The sequence below is a fragment of the Macrosteles quadrilineatus genome, unplaced genomic scaffold, assembly GCF_028750875.1.
Source record: "Macrosteles quadrilineatus isolate MER2022 unplaced genomic scaffold, UCM_ALF_1.0 Scaffold_7__1_contigs__length_78375512, whole genome shotgun sequence".
NCBI lineage: Eukaryota > Metazoa > Arthropoda > Insecta > Hemiptera > Cicadellidae > Macrosteles > Macrosteles quadrilineatus.
This window is the reverse complement of record NW_026542600.1, coordinates 34,458,027-34,476,747: the sequence shown is the minus strand read 5'-3', so window position 1 is coordinate 34,476,747 and position 18,721 is coordinate 34,458,027. Positions and strand designations below refer to the sequence as shown.

General features: G+C 34.8%; 1 protein-coding gene across 2 annotated transcripts in view; it reads left to right on the top strand.

Annotated features, from left to right (window-relative positions):
* LOC128997856 (low-density lipoprotein receptor class A domain-containing protein 3-like) overlaps positions 1-17,079 on the top strand; it is a 48,140-nt gene extending 31,061 nt beyond the window's left edge. For both annotated transcript variants that reach the window (XM_054423626.1, XM_054423625.1), the window contains exons 9-10: positions 10,746-10,881; positions 12,965-17,079. In XM_054423626.1, coding sequence (XP_054279601.1) covers positions 10,746-10,881; positions 12,965-13,008 — 180 coding nt within the window. In that variant the 3' untranslated portion in view covers positions 13,009-17,079. The remainder of the gene's footprint in view (positions 1-10,745; positions 10,882-12,964) is intronic.
* Positions 17,080-18,721: the final 1,642 nt, after the last annotated feature.

Here is an 18,721-nt window from a genome sequence, read left to right as displayed (position 1 = left end):
TACATTATTAAAATTAACAGGAATGTCATTTTCTTGAATGTATTGCAAATACGTGCCAACATAGTTTACATCGTCTAACTCAAAAGGAAAATCTCTTATATTTAAGGGCAATCTAGATAGGCAATCGGCGTTGGCATTCGCCTCTGACCTCACGTACTTAATGTCAAAATCGTAATTAGTTAGGAAGAGCGCGTAGCGCTGAAGTCTGCTGGCTGCGTACGCAGGCAACCCTTTCTTAGGTCCGAAAATGGACAACAAAGGCTTATGGTCTGTAATTAAGACGAATTTCCTACCATACAAATATTGGTTAAATTTTTTAACCCCATACACAATACCTAGTGCTTCCTTGTCTATGACACTATAGCCTACCTCAGCTTTTGACAATGTACGTGAAGCTTAACAAATCGGTTTCTCTGAACCGTCTTTCTGTCTCTGACTTAGTACACACCCTAAACCATAACTAGAGCTATCAGTAGCTAGGCTTACAGGTAAGTTAGGATCGTAATGTGCTAATATTGGTGCTGACGCCAATTTACTTTTGATTAGCTTAAATGCTTGATCACAGGTGGCTGTCCACTCAAAAACACTGTCCTTTCTTAACAAATTATACAAAGGGGCTGCGATAGTTGATAAATGGGGTTCATACTTGCCATAGTAATTTACCATGCCTAAAAATGCTTTTAGCTGTGACACGTCAGTTGGTATAGGAGCTTTCTCTATAGCACTTATCTTAGACGGTGAGGTGCTTAGACCTTCCTCACTCAAAACATACCCTAAATATTCAATCGATTTACGAAAGAACTCACACTTTTTCTTGCTTACTGTCAAACCATTAGCTTTAAGTTTACTACACACTTCAATTGACCTCTCTTTATGTACCTCATTGTTCTCACCCGTAATCAAAATATCATCCAGGAAACAAACTACTCCTGGAATACCCGCAAGAATGGTTTCCATTATCCTTTGAAAAATACCTGGTGCTGACGCCACACCATAGGGAACTCTATTATACATGAAAAGCCCTTTTGTAGTACTTATGGTACACAACCTTCTTGACTGCTCATCTAAACTCACTTGCTGATAAGCCTGAGATAGGTCGATTTTAGAGAAGGTTTTACCCTTTTGTAAGGTGTTAAAAAGATCTTCTATTCTAGGTATTGGATGTCTATCAATTACCAAAGAATCATTTAGTGAAGAAGCCCGAAAATCAGCACACAAACGTAACTCTCCTGACTTTTTAATAATCAGAACAACTGGACTTCCCCATTCACTGTTACTGACCGGTGACAAGATTTCTTCCTCTACTAATCGATCTATCTCTGCTTCTACTTTACTCTTTAGTCTTTAGGGCAAAAGGAATTGGCCTAGGCTTCAGAAATCTAGGGACTGCATTATCTTTTAACACTATCCTAGCCGACTCGCCCTTATAACATCCTAGTTTGTCTGTAAATAGACAATAGACAATAGACAAAGCTTTATTGTACATCACGCCTGATACAATAATTACAAAAGTAATTCCCAAGCTGGTACATGGTCAATTTATATCTAGGTTCCTTAATCTAATTATACCCTGACAAGAGTAAAAACTATTACAATTTATCTTTAAAAAACGTCTGAATTTTGTAATACGCTTTTTGGCTCAAAGTCTCTTTCAGTTTATATGTAAAATTTGGTTTTGATAAAGTTCTGTATGAATTAGGTAAATGATTGTAGATTTTTAATCCCATGTAAAGAGGCCCAGTTTCAAATTTTGTGTGCGAATGTTTGGGATATTGAAAAGTTTTGTTATTATTTCTCGTTTGATAGTTATGATTTATTTTATATTTTTCAAAAAAGAAGGAATTTGCATGAACATACTTTGCTATTTCAAATATATAAAGAGAAGGTAATGTTAAAATGGAATGTTTTTTGAAAAAAGGTTTACAGCTGTTTTTAGACTTCTGGTGAAAAATAGTTCTGAGAATTGACTTTTGGCAAGTGAACACTTTCTTGGCCTCTGCAGAGTTACCCCATAGAGTGACGCCATAAGCCAGCAAAGAATGAACATACGCATGATATACTGTCAAGCAGACTTCTAGCGGCGTGACCTTGGATAGTACACTTAGTGAATACCTTGTTGACCTTAATTTTTTATTTAGATGATGAATGTGATCAGACCAACTTAATTTTGAGTCTAAATTTAGACCTAAAAACTTAACAATTTTTGTATTACTGATTGTGGTGTCTGTAACTCTGTTTCTGAGTTTAAATTGAAGAATGTTAGTTTTACATTCATTTAATTTCAAGCCATGGCTCTCAAACCATTCATTGATTTTTTTAATTGTGCTGTCAAAAGTTAATTTAAGTTCACTTAGTGTTTTTCTTTTTAAAAGAGCAGTTGTGTCATCAGCATACAAAGTGAAAGCACAGGAATTTGTGGAAAGGCAATTAGGCAAGTCATTAATAAATATAATAAATAATAAAGGCCCAAGTATGGAACCTTGGGGAACACCATATGTAACGCTGGCCCAGTTAGAATAATATTTTATTGATTTTTTTATTACTATTGTACGCTGCTTTCGATTGAATAGGTATGATCGTAATAATTCTAGTGCCATTCCCTCCAAGCCAATATTCTTCAATTTGATCAGCAGCAACCTGTGGTTCACACAGTCAAAAGCCCTGGATAAGTCACAGAAAACTCCTGCAGTCAACTGTGACTGATCCAGAGCTTCAAGGACACTACTAATATAAGTAAAAAGAGCATTATGTGTGCTTAGATTTCTTCTAAAACCAAACTGCTCTTGACACAGTTTTGAGTTACATTCTAGGTAATTTGCAATTCTAAGATGAATAATTTTTTCAAAAACTTTAGATATATTACTGAGTAAAGAAATTGGTCTGTAATTTTGACTATTATTATGTTTGCCTTTTTTTTAAATTGGTCTGATTTCAGACAATTTTAGCAAGTCTGGAAATTCACCCTCACTAAATGATTGATTGATGAGTCTAGCTATAATATCAGAAATAATGTCAGCAGTCCATTTCAATAATTTAGTGGGAATCTCATCCCAACCACAAGAATTACTATTACTTAAACTTAAGATAGCATTTTTAACTTCAAATTTGTTGGTAAAAGCCAAAAACTGTAATTTATCTGTATTGTCTGATTCTAAAGAGTTTTGACTGATGTACTTGTTATTGATGAAAGAGACATTTGGCACATTTAATATTTCCTTTATGTTGGAAAATTGAAAATTAAGATATTCTGCAATTTCTTTGGGTTCATTTATCACCCTATCCCCAACATCAATTTTAGTAGTAGTCTCCGTTTTTACTTGAATGCCCAGTTCTTTTTTAACAACTCCCCACATAGCTTTACTCTTGTTACAAGATTTAATAATAAAATTACTATTATGCAATCTCTTAGCCTGTAAAACTACCTTTTTGAAAATTCTTTTATAGTTCTTAACATAGTTCAAAAATGATTTTTGTCTACATGTTTTTGCCAATTGGTGTAATCTTCTTTTAGTCTCTGAAGAAATCATTATACCCTGAGTAATCCAATTCTCCTTACATTGGTTTTTCTTTTCTTTAATTAATTTCACAGGATAAACTTCATTCAGTGAAAGTGTAAAACTAGATAAAAAAGATTTGTAGTTGTCATTCACAGATTTGTCTAGAGCTAAAGACTTGATATTGTCACTTAATGAATTAATAAAAAGTGGTAATTTTTTAATAGGAAAAAAGCGAATTCTTTTGTATACACTTTCAGGCAAGTTTAAGGTTTTAGGCAACTGTAAAAATAATGCATTATGGTCAGACATGCCAAGATCAATATTTATGGTTGCGTTTTTATCATAGCTTACACTTTTTTGATGTTTTAAATACTCTAGTTGGCTGTCTAAAATTTATTTTCAGACCAAAATTACAAGACAAGTTCTCAAACATTTTTGTATCATTATCATTTTTTAAAATATCTATGTTGAAATCAGCTGCTACTATGATTTTCTTTGAGAAATCCTTTTTTTGTATTAGTTCCAGAAAAGATCTAAATTTACATAAAAATAGCTGTGTAACACTACTACCTGGTATTCTATATATGGAAACAACAATAATCTTACAATCTATTATTTCTATACAAGAGGATTCAAAACAGTATTCGTCATTAAATTCCTTGAGATCTTGCCTCACAATAAAATTGATTGTTTCATGCACTAGAATGCATGAACCACCAGCCGATTTTGTCCTAAAATACCCATCAGCTAAAGTAAAATTAGGTAATTTATTCAATATAGATTTGTTACTTTCTTTCAATTTGTGTTCATTTAAACAGATTATCTTAATTTGGTCAATATCCTTAATAATAGTGTACAATTCCTCAAATTTATTTTTGATGCCTCTAACATTATAGTGCATTAATTGACAACCTTTGAAAGTGGTTTTCATGTTTTCTCTGAGACTATTGCCAATAGCAGGTTTTTTGAAATTACTGGTTGTCCTATAACAGGAACATTGGACATTAGTGAATTAAAACTACTATTACCACTACTACTATTACTTTGGGATGAACTATTTTGGGATGAACATTCAGTTGCTTGGGTATTGGAAATACAAAAATTTACAATTTTGGTTGAATAGGGAGTAGAGGTGTTGGAAGGCTTAGGAGGAGAACACTGTTGGGGGAGCACAGACTGGCTTTTACACTCACTGGACACTAACTGCTTCTCAATAGCACCTGCCGTTGACTCCACTGGTCTTGGGTTGGAGTTGCTAGCTATGGCATCTTCTTCAACAGCATGCTGGGACATATTTGCCTGAGGTCTTGATGCCATGGAACGTGTTTCCTCAACATTTAGTTTTTCTTCTCGAGTGCTCTTCTTGTATTCCCTTATTTGTTGATGGAGTGTATTTTTAAATGCATCAAAGCTCAGTTTATTGTAAAGATTTCTTGATGATTTCTCTTCTTGGACTATCACTGAAACCGGAACGCCTGTTGCAAGTTGAAAATTTACAATATTGCTAGCAAAATTTTCAATAGGGACCAAGTCTCTCACAAGTCCCATGGGCGAACAAATTAATCTTTTATACTGTCTTTGTTTAAAATCGTCCGTCAGATTACTAAAAGCTGTATCATAATCTGATATTGCCGGTTTCCCATTATACGTGGCTTTGGTAACCAGTCCATAGACAGCTGCTCCATTTTTATAAGTTTGCAGTGTCAGATAATTGTTGAGGATATCTGTTTTTTTGGGCCTGCCAAAAAATTTTCTGAATGGAACTGCAACTCCAGCAGACATATTTCTTGGATTTATGAAATCACCTGATATGCAGTGAGAAAAAGCCACCTCCTGGTTTGATTTCAAGCTGTCTATTATATGATGCATATTTGATTCAATGATGTTTATGCTGTTGTGATTATTTAAAAGATCGTTTATATGATTTTGTGTTGTCAACCAAGATGAAATAGTGTTAAGGATTATGTGAGCTACTTCACTTTTGCCTAGGTTGTTCAGATGTAAGCCATGTGACGTGAAGTGTGATCTCTGAAGAATATTTAAGTTGATCAAATAGACATTATTTATTCTGTCTACTAATTCAGTGATATAATTATTAGCAGTTAAGAGTTTAAGATTTTCAGGACTTTTTGCGGATTTGTCATGTCTCAGGGGTATCGTGCATATAAAAACTGGCCTAGAAGAACTCAGAAGTTGAAGTTTAGATTCTAAATTATGGTATATTTCATTAAAACAGTCTTTAAGACTGTCATTACTGCCTCCAAGAAAGATAACAGGCGAGGTGTCACTGACAATCGAAGCAGAATCAACAACTTGTGTTAAAGTGGTGTTTGCTCTGACATACCCGAAAGCATCCACTTTACCACCACTGAGAGCAGTTAGTTTTATTGGTATGTCCCTACCCTGACTGTCAGAACAGAAGGTTACTTTTAGATTAGATTTTGTTTTCTGTTGTTTTGCACATTTCCTATCCGATCCTAGTTTTATGTTCTTGTGCTTGAGGTGATTTTTCTTGTGCTTGAGGTGATTTTTCTTATGTTTGTTGTTGGCTGTCTTAGTTTGGTAAGTGCTGTTTGTCGTACATTTCTCTCCATCATTGTCATCTGATAACTTCTCCAGTATTGAAAACTTATTTACTTGTTTAATGTTAGATTCTCCTCCCGCCTTCTTAACATTTTTTTCACAGTTAGTATTGCTTTGTTTCTTTTTAGTTTGTATAACTGACCATGAATTACAACCAGCTGCCACCAGATTTTCAGTGTTAGGAGACTTGTTATGTACAAAATTGCTACTTACCCCATGTGGGATATGGTTAGTTTGCGGTTTAGTCTTCATTTCAACTGCAGGATACTGTTTAAGCATTGACTTGAGAACAACCATGTCAACTTTATTGCTTTGCCCATTGTAGCTAAGGTATGCTAATAGTGCACGCTTTAATATAACTTCTGACTTACTTATCTTCACTTGTTTGAAAGTACTGTCTAGACATCGTGTGACGTCTCCATTTTCAATGGCTTTTACAAGCAGGTCAACTATTAACAGAACGTAGACACCACAGTCACTTCCATTTGTTTGCTGAGGGATGTCTATTACTTTAAAGTTTAGAGGTTTTCGAGCATTAAAATATTTATGTAATTTAAGCGACAATCGTTTTGCATGCTGAACATTTTTTTGTCCTAATGAGTTGAAGTAATAAAAGGTGTCACTACATTTTGCGTAGAACATCAGACTCCAGTGCTGACCCGCTACTTCTAAAGCTGCATCTGCATCATTTACTGGAACAATTATAAACTGTTTATCCTCCAGGTGTAAGGGATTGGCAATGTGATAAAAATCTTCTGCACATTTAATTGCCTGTGATACAGCAGGGTTTATTAAGCAAGTGTCTGAATTTATCAAGCCCTTGTGTAAGAGTGTTTTAAAGTAGAGGTCTATAGCATCGTCCGTCAGCCATTCATTGTTCAAAGTAGACTGAACTATACAGTTTTTTGAGTCAAGACTGTAATCATGAGACTTGACTTTGTCCATCTGTTGATCTTGTTTCATTTTTTCAATAGTATTTTTAAGAATTTCTCTTTCCTTATCAGCTTCTTGAGTAATATGGTCATTAATTTTTGTTAGAGAACTCAATTTGGAATCAAGCGCTTTGATCTCCAGTATTAGTTCTTCTTCTTTTTTCTTAGCATTCGTTAGAATATCCTTTAGTTGCTCTTCTTTAACCCACAACCTATCCTCAAGCTCACTTTCGAGAACAGATTTATTGAGTTTAGAGTTATGCAGCTCTTGTCTTAATTCCTCATTTTCTTGTAAAAGAGATCTGCTCATTTCCTCTTCCAAAGAAATAGATGCATTTTGTACTAGTTCCTGTGAGCATTCACTTTGTTTGCAGCTTTGACACTTCCATGAGCTCAATTCCTCACTGGATAGTTTACTCACAGTAGAATACAAAACACCAATACATTTTAGGTGAAGCCAGCTGTCACATTTTCCATTGCAGTAAATTGCACCATTTTTAACTCCTTTCCCGCATTTACCACAATAACTGTTCCTTTTTTTGACATCAACCATCTTTTATATATTCGTGCAAGTATTAAAAAGGATATTTATATATATAATAGCTTGGATGAGCATGACCAATATAATACTATATGTTGCATTGTACTGATTGTAGAAAAAATTGCATGCAAAAATCCAATGCTTTGGGGAGAATATTTATTCAATGTTTCTTTTAGAGAAACCGAACAGCTTAATGGAAACCAAGAATGACAGGAAACTCTATGTCAGCTGCAGACTAATTTGAACTGTCAGTGCTGCAGACGACTTAATGTCAGAAAACAGGCTCTAACAAAACACTATTCTCGAACCCAAAACCATGAATTGAGAAGCAATCAAATGGTTATTTAATTAATAATTTAAATTATAGATGACAAAGTTGTAACAGATATTAATTTAACAGTGTTCCATGCTACATTAAAACTTGCAGATTGATCAATTAGATTCTGACTAAAAACCAGCATGCATAACCTAGTTTTGCAGAAATGTAAGTATTTACTGTTTTTATTAAATAAAAAATCAAGTTTGTTGGTAAAATATGTTCTATAACTCACACTTAAAGATTGTATTCATACTGAGAGCTTTGATAATAGCAAAAAATACTAATTTTCAACCATAACTTGAACTTGCTAATCTAGCAATCCACACTACTTGTAAGCTTAGCAGACGACTCCTAAATACTTCCGGGAACTTTTGATACAACTCACTTACGATTTTAGACTCCCCTTCTATCACATTACAAAAAGCTTTACTCTGACCTGAGTTAGCATACACCGTGTTGCTCCTTACGTTAGGTATCTTAATTACAACCTCAAGATCTCGAATCCAATCTCTCCCCATCAAGGGATTCGCGCCCTTAGCAATCACATACAAGGTTAACTCTTTCATAACATCTCTGTACTTAACTCTTACGCTCAATTTACCAAGTGGCTTAATAGGCTGATTAGTATATGAACTTAATACTAAATTTTTACTTTGTAACTCCAATGAGCTGAAATTCTCCTTGTAACAATTTTCATTAATGACACTTACACAAGCGCCACTATCAACTTCAAAATTCAAAGACCTGTTCTCAACTTGCAAATTTACCATAATAGGCCTTACCCTATCATTTGCTACATTACTCTCATCATTATCTAAGGCAAAAAGATTAGTTAAATTATAATCACTCTCTGTAGTCTGTTCATTATGTCCATCTTCATTTTCATCAACATACTGCTGCTTACTATATTTCTTATGACTAGAATTATGAAATGTAAGTGGCTTACCCCTGTCCTGGCTTCGGCAAACCTTCGCTAAATGCCCTAGCTTTCCACATTTATTGCACTTATATGACTTGAACCTGCACAAATTGGCCCTATGCACTAGCTTTCCACAGCAAAAACACTTCACATCACTTCCACTTGACACTCTCTCCTCCCTCCTGTAGTTGGTTGACCGGCTCTGGCTCTGTTGTTGTTGTAGGTAGTGTTGACGTTGACCTCCATGACTGCCACTGCCACTGTTGTGCGCCGCCGCCGCCGGCCCCTTCCGCCCAGCGTTGTAGTGAAGTTGCGTTGTCTGCTGTTGACCCCGCGCTGTCTGCATGCCCGACATCAGCGCTGCTGCACCTCGCTCCGCCATTTCCATATTGGTTGCTATGGTTACCGCCTTTTCAAAAGTCAGCTCCGCCTCGCCGAGTAACCGTTTCTTGATGTCGTCACTCCAGATACCGCTCGCAAGCCTATCCCTCAAATAATCCGACAGATTGGTTTTAAATTCTACCGGGAGCGGCAAAATGACCTGACGGTTTTCTTTGCTGCCATGTCAAGTGAGTGATTGGCGTAGGGTGTTGGGAATAGAGGCGTTACAAAGCCAACGTGTGAACATTTTTAGTAGCCACGGAGCCGTGGGACAGCTGAGCACCATGACTTTGTAGTAGAAGTGTTTTTAAAAGTGGCAATTCCTGTGTAGCTGTTCAGTACACGTTTCAATGTGGGTCAATGAAGAAAGTCCCAACTCGAAACGCCATTTTGCTGTAGGTGGGTAACTTTAGAGCTACTAGTTTAGCATTGAAACTAAAATCTGACTACGTGGTGTGAAACTAAAGAGAGTGAGAAAGACTATGTGGCGTGATTGAAAGTGTGATTCGTCACTCATAATGACAACTTTAACCACTGTGCTTCAACTGTTGCAGTTGCACGATTGCCATTTTGTATGAATGAAAATGCAGATGGTATTTTAATACTCTTCTACTGAGCGGCCAGACAAGTGCAGAGCTGCAGCTTATTTACGTTTAGGCTGCTGAGGACTAACTTCCACAGCGTATCTCACTCTCTCGGCGCTCTCTGGTGTCCGAGCTGACATTGGACAGCCTGTTGACTTTTTTCAATGCTATACTAGTAGCTCTAAAGTTACCTACTCACAGCAAAATTTTTTTTGAGCTGGGACTTTTCCCCTTGGACCCATATTGAAAAGTGTACTAAACAGCTACACAGGAATTTCCACTTTTAAAAACACTTCTACTACAAATACATGTTTCTCAACTATCCCACGGCTCCATGGCTACTAAAAATGTTCACACGTTGGCTTTGTAATGCCCCTATTCACACCACCCTACGCCACTCATTCGCTCGACAAGGCGGCAAAGAAAACCGTCAGATCATTTTGCCGCTCCCTGTACTTAAATTTCTACTGTTGGTCGCACAATTAATTGTTCACACGCGACAGCCCTTCCGCTTGCCGGTTACGTGAATTCTCACTGCCTCGTCGCCAAATTGGAATGGCTCTTTAAGGCATCCTCGTCGCCAAATTGGAATGTCCGTAGTTTAAGAATGAAAATGGAGTAAATAAATACAAATTTTACAGTAATAAATTGCCGCTGCCGATTCGGGCGGGACTAACACGGAGATGGTCACATAACGGGAGCTGCTGGAAGACTCTGAGGAAAAGCCGGGAAAATAGGAGCGTGGTCAGGCTGTGTTGTGATTGGTCGGTTGAGGGTGGCGTGATGATCAGACCACGGCAACGGTTTATTCACTCAAACACTGCCATCATGATACATACATTGACAATAGTTATATACAGCAAGGTGTACTATATGAAATACACTACATTTTTAAACAAATTACTACTGACCAATGTATTTATCTGGTTGTTCTTAGGAACATTTTAATTATTTTTCAAGTACAATTAGTTCTGAACTGTTATTATCAGGTGATATGTTCTCCCCCCAAAGAAGGGCCTCCTCCGCCTTACTCTTCCAGAGAAACTTTGAACAGAAGTCTGCCTGAAACAGAGGCTCTCCTACAACAGCCTTCCACATCAATGCCTTCACATTCAGCCCTGCAAGGTTAGTCCATGTAACTATTAACTTTTAAACAGGTCATGTTATTTGACGGATGATTGGGACAGTTTCCCATCACAATTAGTAAAAAGAACAATTTTTCACAGTTTCACAGGGTCTGGAATTTAATTCTCAGGTGAGAAAGCACCTAAAACATAACAAGATTAGTACACTAACCCAGGAAATGTGGGAAAAGTGCAATCAAAACAAATGTCGAGTACTGTATTGTAGTCAAAACAAAAAAACAATAAAATCTTGTAAGAAAACATCAATTAATTTAAATAGAAGGCATGCAAACACAAAATAAAAATTGTGCGCTTGTGATGGAAAATCTCTGCAAAATCCTTCAAATAATCTAAACTGAACATCACAAGCTATGAGCTTCAAACAAAGGATTGTACAGGGGTTTTCTATTAAAAAATTCAACAATTATTTCTCAAAAAGAAAATCAATGTCAACCAATAGTATAAGTTAAATAAAATAGTTGTAGTATAAATAGATAGCTGCTGACTTTGCTTTATTTTTCCCTGTTGGCAAAAGTGACATTCATTCAAGTGACTAGCTGGTTTTCATGCAAGTTGGCAAGTTGTTAATTTTGTTTGGGTTTAATGTTAAATTATTTAATTAAATTTATAAACATGGTTTTGGACATTGGATACAATTTAATTGTGTAATGGATGTTGGTGAGCTGATGTACATATTTTATACAATCCAATTTTTTTCCAAGGCTTTTTCAATACTTCTTATTTCTATTGAAATCGTGTTGAATATTTTTGTACAGACGAATCTTGTCTCACTTTTCTGTAGGCTGGATGATACTTGAGGTTGTCATCATACTTGAGGATTATTTCTCTGGTGTCTTAACTAACGGTAGTTTTTCGTCATTTTCATTTGCTATGTGTTGTTTAAAGATATATTTTACAGATATTTGACTTTATTATAAGGTACTGTAACCTTAACCTCAAAATCGATGTGACCTCCATATTATCCGAGATTCTTGGTAACCGAGGTAGTCTCGGTCCCAACAACCTTGGTTAATCGGGAGTGTATTGTATATGAATACGGAGAGTCAATGTTACAGTATATGTTTCAATATATACCGTACCTCCTCCATGAATTGAATTGAATCGCAATTCAATGCATCAAATTTTTTCAATGCATTGTACACCCCTAGTAAAGGATGGGTGATAATAGATGCAACATGTTTTTGCAAAAGGTAGTACTCGGGGATTCAGTAGAAATGAGTTCAAACTGCCATAAAAACCACATGGAAAACTTTGACCAATCACAGCGCTACATCAGGTCATAATGCAACAGATATAGGGCGTTTGGGACTTCTTCCAAACAATAGTTCTAACTATTGCCACAATGGGTGCTGAGCACCGCGATCTGTTGACTGTCAACGTCAACACAATAATATTATGACCAGTCAAATAAGTGAATACAGTATCTTGTGATTAGTAGAGGTTATGTACATTGTGCCACGCCCATATTCTAGGTGTTAATTAATATATTATTGTTTCTCTAGAAGTGTTCACTGATTATAATGAATTATGAATTTTGTTATAAATATTTCTGCAAATTATGCGAGTGGTGAGGACAGTTAATTATGAATAAAACAGTTTATATCCCTCTGAACCAATATTTAAATAACTCAATTTTTTTCTTTTTTTAACCCTCCCCCGGTTTTGGTAAATTTCCAAAAAGATGTTATGCGTCCCCCACTACTTTAACCCACCATCTGCCACTGAGTAGGACTATACGTTGAGTAAGTACGCCTACCTATTTGATGATGCTACGGAAACAAACAAAATATACTTTCATGTACTGTATGTCTTTGTCAACTAGGTTTTGCAGGCGCCGAACCATAACATGTATCTTTGAGTCTTGATATTGAATTTTCAATGTGTTTCTGCCACTTAAGGTTCTTCACTGATGGTTAGACCAATATACTTTATATGGCTGTTCATGCATATAATTTTGTCTCTCAAGCAAAACTTGCCATACTAAAATGATAAGTTTATTCATTGTGTAAGATAATTTTAAAAGTGTTTTTTTATCATTTGTAATATAGTTTTAATTATTGCAGGTGAAAATGAATCCAGAGAAGGGATGCCCAACAGTAACCAGTGATCATCCAAAGCTTTACTGTATACGTTAATAGTTATTTAGTAGTAAAGACCCTTGTGATTACATATCTTAAGAGATATTTTCGATATATTATGTTTACAATATTGAACAGGTCTAGAATTTACTTTTTGAGATTGTATGTACCTAGTACAAAAATACTGCTAAGAACGTTCCTGGATTCAAATAAACTTACCTAGCAGATGTTAGGTAAATTAAGAAAGAATAAACCATCATTATTCAGTTTTACTGGTCAGTTGACACTGAATATAATTTGTTGTTACCTCAACTTTTGGTAGGATTAGCTTTATACACTATATTTTGTACAGTACCTCCTTGGGTTTTAAGAAAACATCTTCCATTCACCAAATTTATTTTTATACTAAATGAAACTCACAAAATTCTTTCTAGTCTTAATCTGAGTATGCCATACTAAACAGTAAACAGTAAACATAAGTTTTTATTTCAAAAAATCATTCCAACATAGGATTTATAAAAAATTAAGTCCTCATACATTATTATCTTCTCTTTCCAATAACCAAGGTAAGTTTTAAAGATTTTTTTTTCAAACAGTTGTTTTCTATGAAATAGTAAATCTGAGGGCTGTTTGTAATTGAAGGCCTCCATTGAGCTCCCGTCCCAGCCAAGTGAGTTAGTTCAAATCTGAAACAACCGTTTTGTTATTAATACTTCTTCATCCATTACCATTCTAGCCAGTTCACCCCCCTATACGAGGATTAGGCCTGTCAATCATCGTAGTAGCTGAAAAAAAATGAGGAAGAGCCAATGCTCTCACCAAGTATGAAACACGCTCTGTGATGAGGTTTTTCTGTAGGAAGGGAGTCAACCTCTGTTTAAATCCGTTGCCAACTAACAAATGTGTTGTAGAAAAGAGCTTTGATGTAGGAAATGTGCACAAGTGGCATAAGGAGTTCTTTGAAAGCCGTACATATCGACACACCAGCTCGGCAGCAGGTGTTTAAGTTTATCAATTTCCATTGAGACAGTGATTGTATTTAAAAAAAAAACTTTGCTAAAATGTTTAATTGTTTAAGACTACCATACAACGACATCCTTACTACAATCCTTAACATTCTTATAGAGACTTCCCTTATCAGTTCAGCAATTTCTCGTTCAGTCACACAAAATTGTCACAATATTGGTCACTGCCTCAAATGAGACCAATAAACCATATAAATTGGCCTACACAATGAAAAACATCCTACAAATGTTAACAACCTCCTATCCTTCCACCAACTACACACATTTTCTATGACACTTTACTCGGGCCGTTTTAGTAAATGGGCTCCGGGCCCAGGGGCACAAGGAAGGGAAAAATTACCCTGCAAGGAAGAGAGAAGAGGGCCCAAGTATCTCTTGGGGCCCATAGCACATCATATGCAACCGCAGGCCTGACTTTACTCGATTTACATCCGGCAACTGGTGAGAGACTTTGTCTACAGTTGACTGCTGACACCACAAATATCCAGTCACAGAATGTGAATTTTTACCTGACGGAATTGTTAGTTTTCTTTTGCAATGTTATTGAATACCATGACAAGACTAGTAATCCCATTGGGAACAGGCTAGAGGAGTATTGGGTGAAGTTGAGAACACGTCTGTGGTCTCAAATTTGAACTAACTTGCTTAGCTGTCACGGGAACCTGATGGAAATCTTAATTTACGACAACCCTCGTAGTATAATAATTTACCAAAGAAAATGCATACAGTTTATGATCAATACTAGTACACTGGCATAGGGAGTATGCATTGCAAATGATAAACCACACATTCTATCTGAATCTGTGCTGCTACAAATCAAAATTTAACTTTGTCCATCTGATCCGAATCCAAACCAAATGTACTCACCCCTAATCGTATGATTTCATTCTGTTATATAGTAATTGTGTTTATGTTTTACTGCAGTTTATAGGGACATGTTTTTTACCCTACTGTTGGATGGAATTTAACAAGGTTAATTTTGCTCGAATTATTAGAATAAGACATATTGTTGAAAATTGTACACGGTTAAATACTTACTGCAAAAAAATATTGTTCTAAGTAATCAAGAAATGTTAATACCAGTACCTCCTAAATAGTTTTACAAAATAATTAGTTCCATAAAAACAAGTTTAGTTAGAATGGCTTTATACATATGAGAACCAGATATTAAGGTATATTTGTATTGAATATATATTTTTTTAAGGTGAAAATGTATATAATTTATTTATATAAGTAGTTTAAGATTAAATTTGTTATAAAATTGAATGTCTGGTAATGTCTATACAGATTTGTTGACATTAAAATTACTGTACAGTTGTGAACATAAAATATTACTGACTTGTCATTGGACAAACACATTTTACCAGAAAAACATGCAGTAACCCTGAATCACCTCCTTCATCTCATTGCTATGCTGTCCTTTTAATTTTGTAGAGTAAACTATCATACAATTTGTATCTTATTCTTGTACACCAATATTCTGATATCAAGCATCACATTTTGATGATTCTAAATAATTTGCATTCTACTTGTTTGAAATTCACTTGTTTACACATTTTCACAATGTTGTAGTTGAATGCTCATAAAGTTATAAACGTTCAGATTTAAAATTAATAGGTACATTGGTATGCTAAAAAGATGTTTTTTCATGCACATCAGAACACATAAAAAATATCAATACAGTTTAGAGGTACTGAGGAAAACTTGAGTGTTTTTATTAAAATGTGTTACATGGTTTTGCTTTTGTACAGAGATGGGTACATGAGATATTAGACAGGTAGAAACCATGGTGGAAGGATAAAACATAGGTGTGATATTGATATTCCCGTCATAGGCTGACGTCACCCAGATTGCAAACTGAAAATCACCTGATTGTAACTGTCATATAAGTATGTAGGCCTATTTGTTTTTATTTGATTGTTATTGTTTTTAGAATTTTTCTTAATAGTGAAATGGTGTTTGCAATCTGGGTGATGTCAGCATATGACAGGAATAATACACCTATGTTTTATCCTTCCACCATTTTGTACCCACTCAGGTTTTTTAATGAACTAAATTAAATATATGTTGTTATGTTTTAGCCTTAATTTATTTATCCTCAATAAACATTTTGTTTTTGGATTTTTTTTACAGTTGAAAAAGTTAAACCATTCAAAACAGAACTTATTTACCACAGTTATAAAGTACATTATTTTGGAAAGGGTTAAAAAATCATATTAAAAATGTTATAAAAGATAAATTTTAAATACAAAATTAAATCAAATTAAGCATGTAACAATGTTCACAAATCGTGCATATCATAAATTTTCTTGCTCACTGTGTGTGGTAATTTAATACATGACATTATTTACGTAAGTTAATATCACTGAGCTATAATTATAACTGGAGTCACCACTCTGTGTTTAAAAAGCGTACCACTGTTTTTGCTGGTTTTAGCGAATTAAATAGGGAAGTATTAGCGAATTTCCCTATAGGGAAGTAGCTATTACCGTAGGTGGCATGGTAAGACCTAGGCCCGGGACCGATTTACTTTTTCATTTTAATGTCCCCAGAGGCCAAAAAAACCATTCGTTCAAATTTTTATATATGTATATAAATACTTTTAATTGAAAATAAATTCAGAAAACTGGAAATTCGCTTAGTCGGCAGGTTTGCTGCGGCGGTGATATTTTTTTCAATTTTTCATGTTGTTATGTTGGCCTATGATCGTTTGGTTGGATAGCTGTCAAATTCGAACCAAGCAGATGGGGTTATTTTTGACAAGTCCAACCAACCGAGACAGTGTGACCAACAAAACATGGCAACAAGCGGCCATCTTGATGGCATGCTTTTCTCTAATGTTCAACCAGAGAGTAGTGACTCCAGTTATAATCAATTCATCTCTATGGTTAATATGTCTCAACTCAATGTTGTTCACTCTAGATCCTGTAAAAGGTATTATTTTATGTTCAGAATTATAACAAAATAGCCTCTATTAAACAATATCCTTATGCTATGGTGCTGATAAGATTAATATAAAATCTTCTTTCTTTTTGTTTCTGATGTAAGTCTTGTTCAATACATCCCTAAAATCTACAGTTTTGTTGTTCATAAAATTAATATAACCTTTTCTTCTTAGGGTATGTCACCAAAATCAAGATACAGTAAAACCCAGATTAACTTAAATAAAGCAGACAAAGCTATTTCGGATAATCTATTTTTTTATTAATCACTGGATTTCAAAGGTCATGTCTATTCAAAAATATGTACAACAGTAGTTTTTGTATTATTTTAATTGTTGTAATCTGAAAATCTACAACCGTATACACAAAATATTAATTAAGCACATATTAGTTTAAATAATTAACTGTTTTTTCTGAACTTCTATCTTAAGCATGGTTTGAGATCCATGTCGTCGTCTGCTCCATTTCATTCTGTTGTCACACTGTGGTGGCGGACAGTACCTTGCTCATTTTTCAATTGATTAAACACTTTAAAGTTCTAATGAAGCTTTAGTCGCATTAGTTATAAATTAATAAAATGTAATTCAAAAAGTCAATGTACCTGATCAAATGTGCAATTTATTGATGGATAGCATGATGTTTTGTATAGATAAGAGCTATACAATAAAGAGCCCTTCACAGTGATATTTGGCTTAAAATGATATTTGCTCTCAAGGCGGCCCGGAAAAATCTGTTACGCCACTGTCTATGTGCCTTTTGATGTCATTGTAGTATGCCCTGCGTTCTACAGAATGCACAGTGTGCTAGTCCAGGAGGCAGTGAAGCACAAAATAATTTTGTACTTCAAAATTATTCAAATTTGCCAGCAGACGACTCTGTCACTCAATACTGCCTCAAGGTTTAAAAGCACATGGTTATCTGGACTTAGATCATTTGAGCAGATTATGATCTAGGACTTAGATCATTGTGCACAAGTATTGTCTAAATTTTGTTTTGTAATTGTATTTTTATCTGATTTGTTTAAAACGCGTAAACAAGTTTTTTATAAATTGTAATAACCTTTCAAAATAGTAAGAAAAGTAAAAACTATACTGTTGACAGTTTTACTCTGTTTTTCTTATTTTCCAAAATTACTGTTCCACTTCAATTCGCTATCGGGTCTGATGATTATTGGTTTGCTATTGGGTCTGAAGATTATTGGAGTGTCCAATCAAAATCGATCACCACTTACCATCTTTTGTATATTTACCGTCTTGTGAGTAACAGTATAAGCGTAAATATATGTTTTAAGTGTTATAAGACGTATCTTTATTTACTTTCCGTAAAGGTATACAACAATATCTCTAATTCAGTGTTTTCTCACTACTATAAATTTGGAGGTTGCTTAGCCTTTTTTGCAAATATCTTTTAAATGAGGAAATCAACCAAAGTGGAAGGTGATATTCTGAAAGAGAATAAAGTTTCCTACAATTACTATTATGTATTTTTGAAATTACTCAATAAGGGCAGCCTAAAGTTGGGTACAAATAAAAACTTGGAAACAAACCGTTTTTAAGGTAGGCCTATTCTTGTTTTTTTTTGTATTTTTTTCACCTAAAATATTTAATAAACCAAACTTTCATAATTATTTGCAAATCTACACGGATTAGGCTTTCCAACGACCCATTGATCAACAAAATAAGTCCAGTATAAGTCTATATTTATTTGTACAAAGCTTAAAAAAATATCTCTAATTCAATAGGTATTTGCTAACAACTATAAATTTGGAACCTCTT